The 13,495-nt window shown below is 37.1% G+C and overlaps 1 protein-coding gene across 1 annotated transcript; it reads right to left on the reverse strand.

Annotated features, from left to right (window-relative positions):
* Positions 1-3,978: 3,978 nt before the first annotated feature.
* On the reverse strand, positions 3,979-12,128 carry LOC135758639 (uncharacterized). The gene is made up of 5 exons (XM_065273227.2): positions 11,613-12,128; positions 9,427-9,777; positions 7,266-7,561; positions 7,058-7,190; positions 3,979-6,768 (listed from the first exon to the last, which is right to left on the reverse strand). The coding sequence occupies exons 2-5, from the start codon at positions 9,689-9,691 to the stop codon at positions 6,752-6,754; spliced, it is 711 nt and encodes a 236-aa protein (XP_065129299.2). The 5' UTR covers positions 9,692-9,777; positions 11,613-12,128; the 3' UTR covers positions 3,979-6,751.
* Positions 12,129-13,495: the final 1,367 nt, after the last annotated feature.

The following is a 13,495-nucleotide window of genomic DNA, read 5'->3' on the forward strand; positions in this document are numbered from 1 at the left end:
AGGATTTCACAGACAGGTTCACAAAAGTATACTTCATAAGGTCTCCCATTGTCCACAACGTTTTAGGGTCCCCACTCATAACTTCTACCCATAACTTAGAACTTAAACTGAGAAATATTTTGATATTTTTATGCTGTATTTAGCCTATTTGTATGCTTGTTTTGTGTTTTTAAATAACTTTCAACTTTTTCATCTTGATGACCCCTATAGTGGGCCCTGGAGCCCTGGATGAGAAATTCTGCCCATTTGTTTCTTCTTTGAAGTTTTGAACATGCATTTATAACTGTGTAATAAGAAATAAGTCTTATGTTTAAGGTCACCAAAAAGAAGAATACACTCTTAAAAAATAAAGGTGCTTCAAGATGCCACAGAGGAACCTTTCCTATCTAAATGGTTCGTCAAAGTACCTTTAACATCTAAGAACCTTTCTGTTTTACAAAAGGTCCTTTAAGGTAAATAAAGGTTCTTCAGATTATAAAAAAAATGTATAAAGAAATGTCTATGGCATCGCTGTGAAGAACCTAAGCACCTTTATTTTTAAGAGTGTATGTTTATAGTATCAAATGTTTTCATTTTGTTTTTATACATGTAAATTTCTGCAATTCATGATGACTGAAATAAATGTTTCTGTACAATGCACACATTTCCAAGAACAGCACGGCTCTTGAAACACTTTCGGTCGAAGCTTTGATCAACACATTATTTTAAGACCTTTTACAGACAGCCTTCATCTATCTCAGAGGAATTGAAGTTTCCATCGGTTTAATGGCTTAGCCTCTCATTATAAAATGGCTGATTTCACTGTGTGCACTCACATCTTTCCCTTTCAGATTTTAATTAAGCTCTGAGGGCAGAGACCCATACCTCAATCACTGTCTGCTTCTCACAGAGCTGCGTAGTCTGAAAAATGACAGCAGAGGGCATTTGAGGTCTGTGCTCCCTTTTTCTTTTATTCCAGCTTAGAAGCATCACAAAGAAATTTTAAAACATATGCCCAGACCCCCAACATTTTATTTGACATCTCAGTGGCAAAATCATTATCAATATTGACAGACTGGTTTGCCCTTCAAAAACGTTAAAGTCACCACTTTCATCAACCATTATGATGTCATTATAAACAAATGCAATGACATAGGCTATAGAAGACAGCCATATAGAATTTTAACTAGGAGTCAAGGGAACAGAATAAAAATTAAATAAAAAGAGTACAAATGACTTTTAAGGGATTGTTCTCTTTAAAATGAAAATTCTGTCATCATTTACTCGTCCTCATGTTGTTCTAAACCTGTATGAATTTATTTTTTTCTGATGAACACAAAAGAAGATATTTTGAGAAATGATGGTAAACACACAGCAATAAGTGACCATAGACTTCCATAGTAGTAATAAAAAAATATGATGGAATTTAATGGGTATTGTCACCTGTGTGCTTACCATCATTTATCAAAACATTTTCTTCATCATTTATCAGAATACTTCCAAAATATTTTTTTCCTACTATGGAAGTCTATGATCACTTACTGCTGTGTGTTTACCATCATTTCTCGAAATATGTTCTTTTGTGTTCATCAGAAAAAAGAAATGTATACAGGGTTAGAACAACATGAGAAGATGACAGAATTTTTATTTTAAAGTGAACTATCCCTTTAAAATATATTTTCACTGTAGTGGAAATCAGAGGCTTAATGCACTGTTTGGTATTTGTGGATTACTGCAACCTTACCAAGTTCTCAGCTTCTATTATCATCACGGTCAAATAAGTGGTCAAGAGCTTGCCAAACAGTCAGAGTTACAATCTCTCCCACTTAGATCAGATTTAACCAAGACCTAATTTGATTAGAATGTGTAATGAAATCCCACAAGGTTAAGTCTTGTCTTGTCGTATCACTGACTTGTCGTATCACTTTGACACTCTCTCTCTCTCTCTCTCTCTCTCTCTCTCTCTCTCTCTCTCTCTCTCTCTCTCTCTCTCTCTCTCTCTCTCTCTCTCTCTCTCTCTCTCTCTCTCTCTCTCTCTCTCTCTCTCTCTCTCTCTCTCTCTCTCTATAGAATAGAATAGAACAGAATAGAATAGAATAGAATAGAAATGGGAATGGGAATATAATAGAAATGGGAATAGAATAGAATAGAATAGAATAGAATAGATTAGAATATGACAGGACAGGAATAGGAATAGGAATAGGAATAGGAATAGGAATAGAAATAGGAATAGGAATAGGAATAGGAATAGGAATGGGAATGGGAATGGGAATGGGAACGGAATAGAAATAGAATAGAATGGGAATTGGAATGGAATAGGAATAGAATAGAATGGGAATTGGAATGGAATAGGAATAGAATAGTTTCCTTGACTCTTTGACAAAATGTTAAATGCTCTCTTATTTGTAAGTCACCTTGAATAGAAGTATTTGAATAAGTTGTTGAAGTAACCAAAACACAAATATTAGTGTGTACTGAGTATTGGTTGTATTGTGATTAGGGCTGCAAAATGATTAATGGTAACTAATCATTTGCAGAGTAAAAGTTTTTGCTTACATCATATACTGTATGCGTGTTTACTGTGTAAAATAATGCATTTTATACCATACAAACTGTATATTCTATTTCCCTTACCTACCCCATTCCCTAACCCCAACTATCACAGAAACCCTTCTCCTACTTCACATTTCAAGAAACATCATTTTGTTTGATTTATAAGCTTGTTTCCTCATGACGATCTCATAATGTCCCCACAAGGTCACAAAATACTGGTATTCCTGTCTTTGTGGGGACAATTGGTCCCCACGTGATAATTACCAGGTACACACACACACACACACACACACACACACACACACACACACACACACACACACACACACACACACATTCTGGTTTCCATGTTTTGTGGGGACATTCCATAGACGCAATGCATTTTATACCACACAAACTGTATATTCTATTCCCCTTACCTACCCCATCCCCTAACTCTAACCATCACAGAAACTCTTCTCCTACTTCACATTTCAAGAAACATAATTTTGTTTGATTTATAAGCTTGTTTCCTCATGGGGACCTCAAAATGTCCCCACAAGGTCACAAAAATACTGGTATTCCTGTGTAATGACCAGACACACACACACACACACACACACACACACAAAGATTTAATAATTATTTACACATGTATTACATTTTTATATTTATATATAATTAATATGGTATATTATACTTTATTATATATAAATATATATATAATTATTTTATTTTTATTTTTTATTTTTCTTAAAATTATACATGTGTATGTCCTCAAAACATTGATTGTCAGCTATGATTGTTTTTCCCTCTCCTGCTGTATTATACCATGTGTCTGCCTAACTTCAGAGCTTTTGTCTTTGATTTTGAGACCGCTAACTCTGGCTCACCCCCTCTCTTTTTCATGTCAACCTGCATTATGAATAAGATTTCATATAACAAATGATGTTATGTTCTTATTATGTTAAGCATGTCCATGAAGACACAAGTGCTGGTGCTTAAACGACACATCTTTGTATGCTTTTGTTGTCACTGCTGTACATGTGCACTGCTGATGAATCCTTTGATCTGTTTTTTCATATTCAACAAGACCATAAGACTTTCCTATATCGATCCCCACTGTGATACCAAAATATATTTTTCAATTGCCTCAGTATCAAAGTCTCCGTAGCTGCCATTAACCTGACTCACACACTTTCTTGCGGTTTTCACCCCTCCAGAGTCTTTTAATAATTCAAGCGTCTATAAAATTCAAATGAGATGGATTTTTTAAACACATCAGTAAAGTCTGAGCACAAGCTCTCTTTCTTTCTACCCTTCTACACTCTGGTCCATCACTGTCCTCCTTGCCTACCAACGGTTGCCCTGGAAACTGTTACATCCTGGAGACACATGCGGTACAGGCAACGATGAGACAGCAGAGAATGGGAGTCTCACAGACTCAACAAAATAAGATACAACACACACCATTAGATATAAGTTTATATTGACAACAGTGCTTATATAGAGTATAAACACACAGAGGTGGCATAATGAGGAACAGTTTATTACTGGGCTCATTAATGCATACTCAGTGTCGGTACAGAGCAGAATATGGATCGATACTGCAAGGTCTATCAAATGCTTTGGTTCAGATACAGTGTAGCCTACATCACAATTCAGCAATTCATTAAGGCATGCACAGGCAAATCTGCACAAAATCAGGATTATTATATATCATAACGTCTCTTATGACAAATCTCAAGAAAACTATTTAGCTGACCAAAGTTTTGACTAGCACAGGTGCTCTTGAATTTGTGAGGCTATAAACACGAAGAGAATTAAATCATTTATTTCATATGAATAAAATAGATTGTTTTAACAGCAGGTAAAACTTGTAACTCAGAGAATCAAACTCGGCTGGTGTCTTCGAAACATTTTTACAATGTGCAGCATAGGAACACATGCAGTGTTTAGGCTACATGCATTTAGGATTCCCAAAAACATACCAGCAAAAAGCAAATTCTCACCATATACTTTTTACGCAGAGTTTGCATACTGATACAAAATACTTGCGTGAAAAAGCTCTTGAAAGCACTGTAGTGTTAACAGTCAAGATTTGCATTACGAATACTGTTCATGTCCACAGTAGACATTCGGATTAGCAGAAGCAGTACAAATATGTACAGACACGTATATACATACATATGTATGAGATTAAATAGCCTATAAATAGCGGAGCAGAGCAATTCAAGAACAGAAGTCAAGCTGGCATTCACAGACTGCACGCAGTTCGTATTAGTGCTAATAAAAAATGTGCATGCTACGCTCATTTACATTTAGGTGGCGGGATGTGGAATGATCAGGAATAAAATGCATAAAAAAAAAAAACGATTTTAGCCCCTCATTTTCACACAAGCCGAAGCCCAAAAGTGGGTGTCATCATCTAACTGTCCGTCACACTGAATCAGTTGCTTTAGTTAAAGGAACAGTATGTAAGAAATTTATATCAATTAATCATTAAATGGCCCTAAAATGTCACTAGACATTAAGAAATCATTTTCATTTCAAATTTTTATATCACTCACAACAGCGGTCCGGCCAGGATATTCTCATTTAAAAAGTGGAGTTGCAGCCCTCAACTGATGTTTATGTTGTCGTTTGGTATATTGGCCACCAGCTGTGTGATTGCAGTACCAGTTTTAGCCACACGTTTTGTGATTGCAATACCAGTTTTGGCCACAATCCTACATACTGTTCCTTTAAGCAACATTTACAGAGTGCTACACAACAAAGCTTTCACTTAAAAAAAAATAAGATTACTCATTTCAGAAGCGCCTTCGTCTACATCAAAAATCTGTAAACATCAGTAAAAGATTTGTTGTTTCAATTTAAAATCTCTCAAATTTGCATGAATTAAGCTTAAAAATATACGTTGACTCAACAGTTTTTTTTTGAGTTAAAGTTTGAGACTAATATTTATAACAACACTTAATTTTTAAGTTGAAGTAACAAATCTTTTTTTACAGTGAATAATTTGCATGCAAGAGACCTAAACCTATGAACATCAGCCAAATCTCTCAACGACGACTGTGGACGTATTGTGCCAATTTCTTGAATAAAGTCATATATTTGTCCCCTCGTGTCCTGTCTCTATCATAAACATGCCCATCTAAGCCAGGGAAAAAAGCTGTCGTGTGGACTCTTGGCAAAATCTGGATTTTGGCACAGTCGATGTGGCCTGACTAGGAATGATTTAGGTTTCAGTCGTTCAGCAAAACAAATCATTTGGCTTTGTAACATGATTCGTCAAAGTCAAAATTACTACTTACAGAGGATATATTGTAAACATTGTGGTATAAAAACACGACTGCTTTCAAAACAGTCTGGATTGACATTTTGCCCACAAACATGGCCGCACACCCACACTGCTCAAACACAATAATAAACGAATGGTTTGCTTTCCGTTTGTCTGGAAGGAACCGGCTGAGACTATATAGCTGCAAAGAAGAGGGGAGGGCATGCTAGCGAGCATTAAGATATCGGTTTCCTTACCCACAGGCAAGCAGCCAATCAGAACGAGCTGGGATCCTTGTACTGCTTTCCTTATCTCTCTCTTTCTCTCTCTCTGTCTCCATCCCTTCATGTGTGTGAAACAAAAGACTGCATCTATGCTTCAACCCCTCCCTCTTTCTCAGTGGAGGGAGAGAGAGAGAAAAAAGAGACATCTCTTCTCACTTACCTCTCAGCTTAGGTTTTAAAGTCTTTTTTTCAAATCTGAAGCTGTTTTAGTCCTTGTATAACCAGTTACATTTTAATCTAAGCATTTTTTATCACTAAGGAAACATAAACTAATCTCATACTACTGCTAAGCTCAAAAACCAACCCCCAACGTGTCCCTCATCCTTCCATCTTCTCCTCAAGGGCTACTTGACTAATAAAATGAGATCATCCTGGTGGTCTCCACTCTGACATCATCTAAAATGATGAGTCCTTTGAGAGAAAAAAACATGCAGGCCTTGTTGTTTCGGTTGTGATCCTGGATCATTCAAGAAGCTGAGAAGTTCATGTTTTTCAAGATAGTTCTGGCACGATATAAGATGAAAGTAACATCCAGAGTCTTGAGTCGGAAACTGTAAAGCATTTAGGAGCTTGGGCGATGCAAAAAATGCACGACGGGAGGAAGATGAAGAAAATGGTCATCATGGATTGGTTGTGGATTGTGTAGTTTTCTTAATCCGGAGGATCTTGATGACCATCAGGTCTTCAGTATGACTGAAAGAGAGGCATGGAGAGGCTTTAAAACAATTCAACATTGTAAATAAGCACTATATGAATACATTTAAATAAATAAAAATGTATTCATCCACAAACAAATTACTGCCAGACATCAGTTTTATCTCAATTCTGCAGGGCTAACAAATCAATCTCACTTGTAATGAGATCTAATACAAATCCTGCCAGTGAGCTGAAACTTTAGTCTGACATTGACTCAAATCACAAAGTCAGCTTTAGCTTTTGCATTGGATTTCACATACTCTGCACTTATGGGAAGGACACTCACCACCCCAGTTGATGACAATAGTAACAATAATGATGATTATCCCGCCCACCAATGACACGATCGACAGGATCTTTGCGTTACGGCCAAGACGACGCGCGCCATCCACGTTCCCCTGCTGTAGACTGTTACGAGACTAAAAAAGAAAGCAGGGTTAAATGAAAAGAACAAGGGATGAAGAAACAATATGCTTTTGTACACAAACACGTACCATCACTGAAAAGACCAAGCCCACAATGTTGATTGGCCAGACCGGGCAAAGGCAGGCCAGAATAGCCCAGACCAGATAATCATTGGGTTTGGAGCCATCAAGTCCTGGATCAGTGGCTGCGCTGGGCTGTCGGGTAAGGGACGGCCGTGGTGACCCTGCGAGACTCATAGATCCAGAACGACTGCTCAGCCTAGTGCGACCGTTTGAGTACCCTTGGTTAGGCTTGGCAGGCTGCTGACGTGGAGAAGAAGAGGTGGGTTGAGAATTGCAGACAACAGCTGGGCAAACCCCATTGCCTGGTGAGATGGTGAAAGAGAGAGAGACAGAGAGCATCTGAAAGTGAAATAATGGTCGATGCATACAGGGTTCCCATAATAACTGAATTTACATCCATGACCTTATCAGGCATTTTACAAATGCTTAATACCAGTGGTGGCTCGTATCTGCTCATCCGAGGGGCGCAAATTCAAAATAAGGGTTCGGAGTGTCATGTGTGTTGCTTGTGTTTTCAAAATATGTGTTTGTTGCAACATGTGAACCATGTGCATCATGTGTTTTGTCAAATTAAGTGCCTGCTGCACACGCGTCAAAACCATTTATGATAAAAGAGACGCTCACGTTCACAAAATACACGCAAGACACTCCCTTAACAGTATCACGAATTAGATTATGCGAGTATTTGGCAAACTTGAGTGTCTCTTTTATCATAAACCCTTTAGATGCGTCTGCAGCAGGCCCTTATTTTGACAAGACACGTGATGCACATAGGTTCACTCGATGTGCCAAACACATATTTTGAAAAAAGGAACCACACACATGATGGGCTACATACATGTTGTGACAAACTTCGCATTAAGCGCCCTCAAAAAGAGAAGTCACCGGCCGCCACTGCAGGTCAACATGCTTTGCAAGCAAGCTATACTTTTCAGGAATAAATATTTTTTTATAATTAAAGGAATTTTTCCCCTAAAATTTACTCACATTTGAAATTACCGTAAATATATGTTAACATGCTGGCATTTTAATATAAAAGTATTTGATTGTGTTTAACTGATAAAAAAGAAGTCAAATACATCTGGGATGATTAAATTATGAGAGAATTATAATTTTAGCTACTTAAACTAGTTACAATTATAAAAAATGATAACTAGAATAAAAATCTATTTATTTAAGAAATTTTGACTGTATTATGGAAATCAATTTTAAAATTCCCTGATATTTTCAACAATAGATGTTGAAAATTATTTTTAAGTTTAATCAACTTGAATTTACAATTTATTTAAACTTTCTTAAATAGTGAGGAGTTGCTATAAATGACAAAAATAAAGTTGAATTTTTACGTTTATTTTAATTATTTAAAGCAACTCCTCACTAGTCAAGAAAATGGAAATAAATTGTAAATTCAAGTTAATTAAACTTAAAAATTTAAGTGCAACAAGGAATTTTTATGCTTCATCAGAAAGAGTGCTGGTTTACCTTTTATGGCTATAAAATTATCATTAAAACTATGCTTCTCTAAACTAATCCTTACAGCAGGGATCATTTAACAGTGGTTAAATGAAGGAAAAGACCATCTGACTCATCTACTTGTTGAGAAAGACAAGAAAAGAAAGTGGGGGAGGAGGTGAACACTGAAAAAAAAAGAGTAAAAGTGGAGTGATCCACTAAATAATTTTGTATGCCAGTCTTACACCAGTTTAAGGTTAACAATCAGGGAAACTGAGAAATAAAGCGCTGACAGTTCATTTTTCATTCTGGAGCAGAAGAGTGCAGCTTGTAAATCACATTGATCACATTGTACATCACCTGACTAATGGGATAACTGACAACCCAATTAAATAGTTCTTTCCTCTGGGTATCTTTCCTTTTAGAACAGGAAATTGGTGTGGATCATTTCCCAAAGCCATAAGCCTTTGGTTTACATTAAATCTTTAGAGCAAAATTCTTTTTTACTTGCTGTTGGTGGTATTAGAATCATTATTCACTTGAATGAAGTGAAATGCCAAAAACTGCGTTTCCCACTAAGATGAGCAAGTCCCTTTAACTACAACTAAGGGGTTGGGAATTCACATGGAGCCTGCTACAGGTGCATATTTCATATGAATATAAAATAAATGCAAAATTATTTGAATTAAATAAAATGTAAAATGTTTGTATTTACTTGTTTCCATATTTTCATCAATGACTGTCAGAAGATCTTTACTTAGGGCATCGTTTGAAGGTGAGGAGTCTAATGCAGGAGAAGGTATTGGTACAGAGGCTGGGTCTTGCTGTTCACTCTTGACTGGCTCAGAGGAGTTGGGGGCGTGGTCTGACTCTGTGCCCGGTTGCTGATTGGTCTCTTGCTCTGGTTGTTGCTGTTCTGGTTCCTCCTCTACTGCACCAGAGGCAGCAGTGGGAACAGTAGCATCAGTGTTCAAAGCCATGCTTTAGATGCTGAACTCCAGACTTGTGTGCGCCCCAGAATAACACTTTTGGGTCTTATAAACTTTTGGTTTCTGTATGTTGAACACTGTTTCGTAAAAATAAACAAAGATTTTTAGGATGAAATACTGTATTGATAGTTTTTCTTTCTCACACACAATACACACAACCAAAAATAATGAAAACATATTAGAAGGTGTGAAAAATGTCAAATTTCATTTACAATGTGATTAAATAGCTATAGTGTGCACATGTCTGCACTTCAACAGAAATCTACACTAAATTTCAAGTTTAATCAATCTGGCTGTGCAAGACAAGTCACTTTACTATTTTCAACTGTGACTACACTTTAACCTATTAGATTATGTTAAACAATATTTTTGTATTAATTATGCTCCTGTACAGCATTGTGCTAGCTGCACAGAAGGTTGTGGTTTCAAACCCAGAACACATACTGATATAAAAACATGATACCTTGTAAGATGCTTTGGATAAAGGTGTCTGCCAAATGCATAAATGTTTCTATAACTTATAAAACAGGTTAAAATTGCTTAACCTAACTTGAAGCTAAAGTGTAATGAAAATAAAAAATACATTAAAATTCAATGCACAATTTGATTAAAGTTTAAAAAAGTTGAAGGCAGCTAAAATTCTTACTGTACCATGCACTCACAGAAATGAACTAATAATAAAAATATCACAGTTTTGCCCACATTGTCCTCATTCTCAACTCATAAAATACTAATCTGTTTTTGTGGGGAAAATAAATTGTAAAATTGCAAATATCTTCACAAATAAAAAAACATTACAAAAACATGAAATGTTAGGTTCTTCATGTTCCTAAATAAGCCAAATGATGTTTAACTTCAGCTAAATTATGTTTTACTTTAATATTTATAATGTTAACAGATCTGTGAAGAGGGTAACAGATGGGCATATCACTAATATAGTGAAACAAACCTGTGCGCGTGCGCGCGTGTGTGTCTAACCTCAGGTTGTTCTAGTGGCACTCTCACTGTAAACAGCTGTAAATAAAACATCTGCTACCAGAGAGCTTGCGCTTCATTACATTGCTAAAAAATATCTGAACATTATGTTCATATGACAACGCTCTCATATAAAAACAATATTGCAGCCCATATGATACAAAAAAAGAAATTTAAAAACAGTTATTTATTCAAAGACACCTAATGCGAAATGATACAGCATTTCATTCAAACTATTTGAGACCATACGTCGGTTTAACAGACTTTTTCTGACACCCTACATCCCAAAAACATCAAAGGCGATTTATCCATCTACAGCTTACAATCATATTCATTTGGAAGAGAAAGAAATGCAATCAATGCATGTTTAAAATATATTTTATGGCATCAGCACGAGCAGGCTATCCGACATCACAGTATCAGTAATAAAATCAATGTCTGCGTGAGAACACAAAGACCACCATCAATAGACACACCCATATCTGTAACTATAAGCTATAACATCTCTATTCATTTATGAGCTTATGATTTATGGCAAAATCAACAAAAATGCTTAATAAACACCACAATACGGCATTTATCACAATGTCCTTCATAAATCAGTAAAACCAATCAATCAACAAACACCACATCAATCAATTTCCCTTTCATCCGTGTCACTCTTTGAAACCGAGAGCGCTAGAGACGGAAACATTACAGACACGCGCGGCACACGTAACCACGTTTTCATTGCATGAGTGGCAAATTGCCATGTTATTATTCAATAGAAATAAGCAGTTTGTAACGCACAGAGACCAGTTTATGCGCACATACGCGCGCGCGCGCACACACAATACAGCAGTAACAAAAGTGACACACCCACGGCACCGACACTGATGCGAGTGTCAAAAAAGCTTATAATGAATTACAGCAGCATGCATGTCAAAAATAAACCCACCTTAATCTAGGACGAGATGATTCCTTCTCATTTTGAATGAAAATAAACTGTAGACATATGAAAGCAAAAGTTGCTACAGAAAATGTGAAATAAAGTATTGCATTACCCTACTACTGAACTAGCCTAACGTTACAGTGCATCAAACGCCGCTGCGTTCTCGCTCACTGCGCTGTGCGTGAGAACCTGTGCGCGCGCACTTGGCTCTGTAGCGTGTGCGTGATTGTGTGTATGTGGAAGTCTCTGGATCAGACTGTGTGCAGACAAGATCACGATCAAACACTAATATTACACGATGAGAGAGAAGCGAGGCAGCTGCCGTAGCAGTGTTTGTGTTACTGTTTTGTTCCGCTCATTTGTGCAAACGAAGATAGATGGCATCTCCCAACTCCGCGCAAATGCGATCATTTTTCTGCATAGTGTAGCTGTAGTGACCCCGGAAAGTTTGCGATATATTGTTGTACTGATGTTATGCCAAACAGCGTGGTAAAAGAAATGATGCGAAACATTAATCATAAACTATACATAATCCATCTACCCTGCTTCAATTCGACTGACTGCGTGATAGCGCCAACGTGTGGTTAAATTTGAACATCACAGGCGCGAGGCGCATTGCCTTCCGCAATGCCTTTAAAGGCAGGTAGTGTTTTTGCTGTTATGCAGATTATTTTGAACGATACAGTTTTATAACACGACAAACATGTATAATCCCAATGCATATAATCTATTATAATAACCTCAATTATTTAGTTTTCATTCACAAACTGAACTTATTTTTGATGCTTTTTGTTAAAGAAAATATATTGTGGACATAGTAAGAGCCCATATTACTAATTATTATGTTGGCTTGAGAAAGCCAACATACTGTTGTTGCACTTAAACTTATTATTATTATTATTCTTTTTCTTCTGAGACTAAAATTTCTAACTCTAACTCGTCCTAGAGCTTTCAAGCTACAGCCATCAAACTTTGGACATACCTTCGGTCTGATCTGACTCGAGTTGCTATATCTTTTCTAACTGATGGGACCTTCCGAATTCCTAAACGGGGCGCTGAAACACCCCAAAATTTCCATTGACTTAACATTGAGACAAACTTTGACGGGTCATAGCTGCGAGTGAGAAACTTGTAGAAACTTGTGGCTTACCACATTTAAGGAGGCTGACAGGCTCTGTAAGAACATACCTCACAATGGGGTGTAAGCTGTACCCCTGGGGTGTAAGGGGCCCCCAAAATTTCCCATTGACTTATAATGGGGCAGGAAACATGCCCATAAAAGGGAATAAAAGCGTCCCAGATGGAATATCTTCACTTTAGAGTGTCTTAGAGACATGGGGGTGGGCTAATTTTACTCAAGCATCCAATCAGTCTCTTAGGATCACCCCAGAGCTATTAAGCCACGCCCCTAGCAACAATTTTGGGTACCCTAGCAACATCTCCCATAGACTACCATTATAAAAAGCCCAGATGGATATCTTTGCACCAGAGTGTCATAGAGACATAGGGGTGGGCTCATTTTACTCAGGCATCCAATCAGTCTCTTGGGATTCTTATTGAGGTATTAAGCCACGCCCCTAGCAACAAAATATGAAGACCCTAGCAACATAATAAACAAAGCCTTATATCTCTGGATCTGAACATCGTAGAGACACAGGGGTTGGACCGTTTTACTTGTGGCTTGAAGTGTAATCATTATGGGATACCAATTTTCTCCCTAGCAACCAAACGTAGTACCCTAGCAACGGAATAAACAAAGCCTTATATCTCCGCATCAGAACATTGTAGAGACACGGGGGTTGGACCGTTTTTCTTGTGGCTTGAAGTGTGATCATTATGGGATGCCAATTTTCTCCCTAGCAACCAAACTTAGTACCCTAGCAACGGAA

The sequence above is a fragment of the Paramisgurnus dabryanus genome, chromosome 3, assembly GCF_030506205.2.
Source record: "Paramisgurnus dabryanus chromosome 3, PD_genome_1.1, whole genome shotgun sequence".
NCBI classification, from domain to species: Eukaryota; Metazoa; Chordata; class Actinopteri; order Cypriniformes; family Cobitidae; genus Paramisgurnus; species Paramisgurnus dabryanus.

Coding starts and splice junctions, on each gene's coding strand:
- LOC135758639 (XM_065273227.2), bottom strand. CDS start 9,691: ATGGCTTTGAACACTGATGCTACTGTTCCCACTGCTGCCTCTGGTGCA. Junction 7,562..9,426: donor TGATGAAAATATGGAAACAA/GTAAATACAAAC, acceptor CCATCTCACCAG/GCAATGGGGTTTGCCCAGCT. Junction 7,191..7,265: donor GCTTGGTCTTTTCAGTGATG/GTACGTGTTTGT, acceptor TTTCTTTTTTAG/TCTCGTAACAGTCTACAGCA.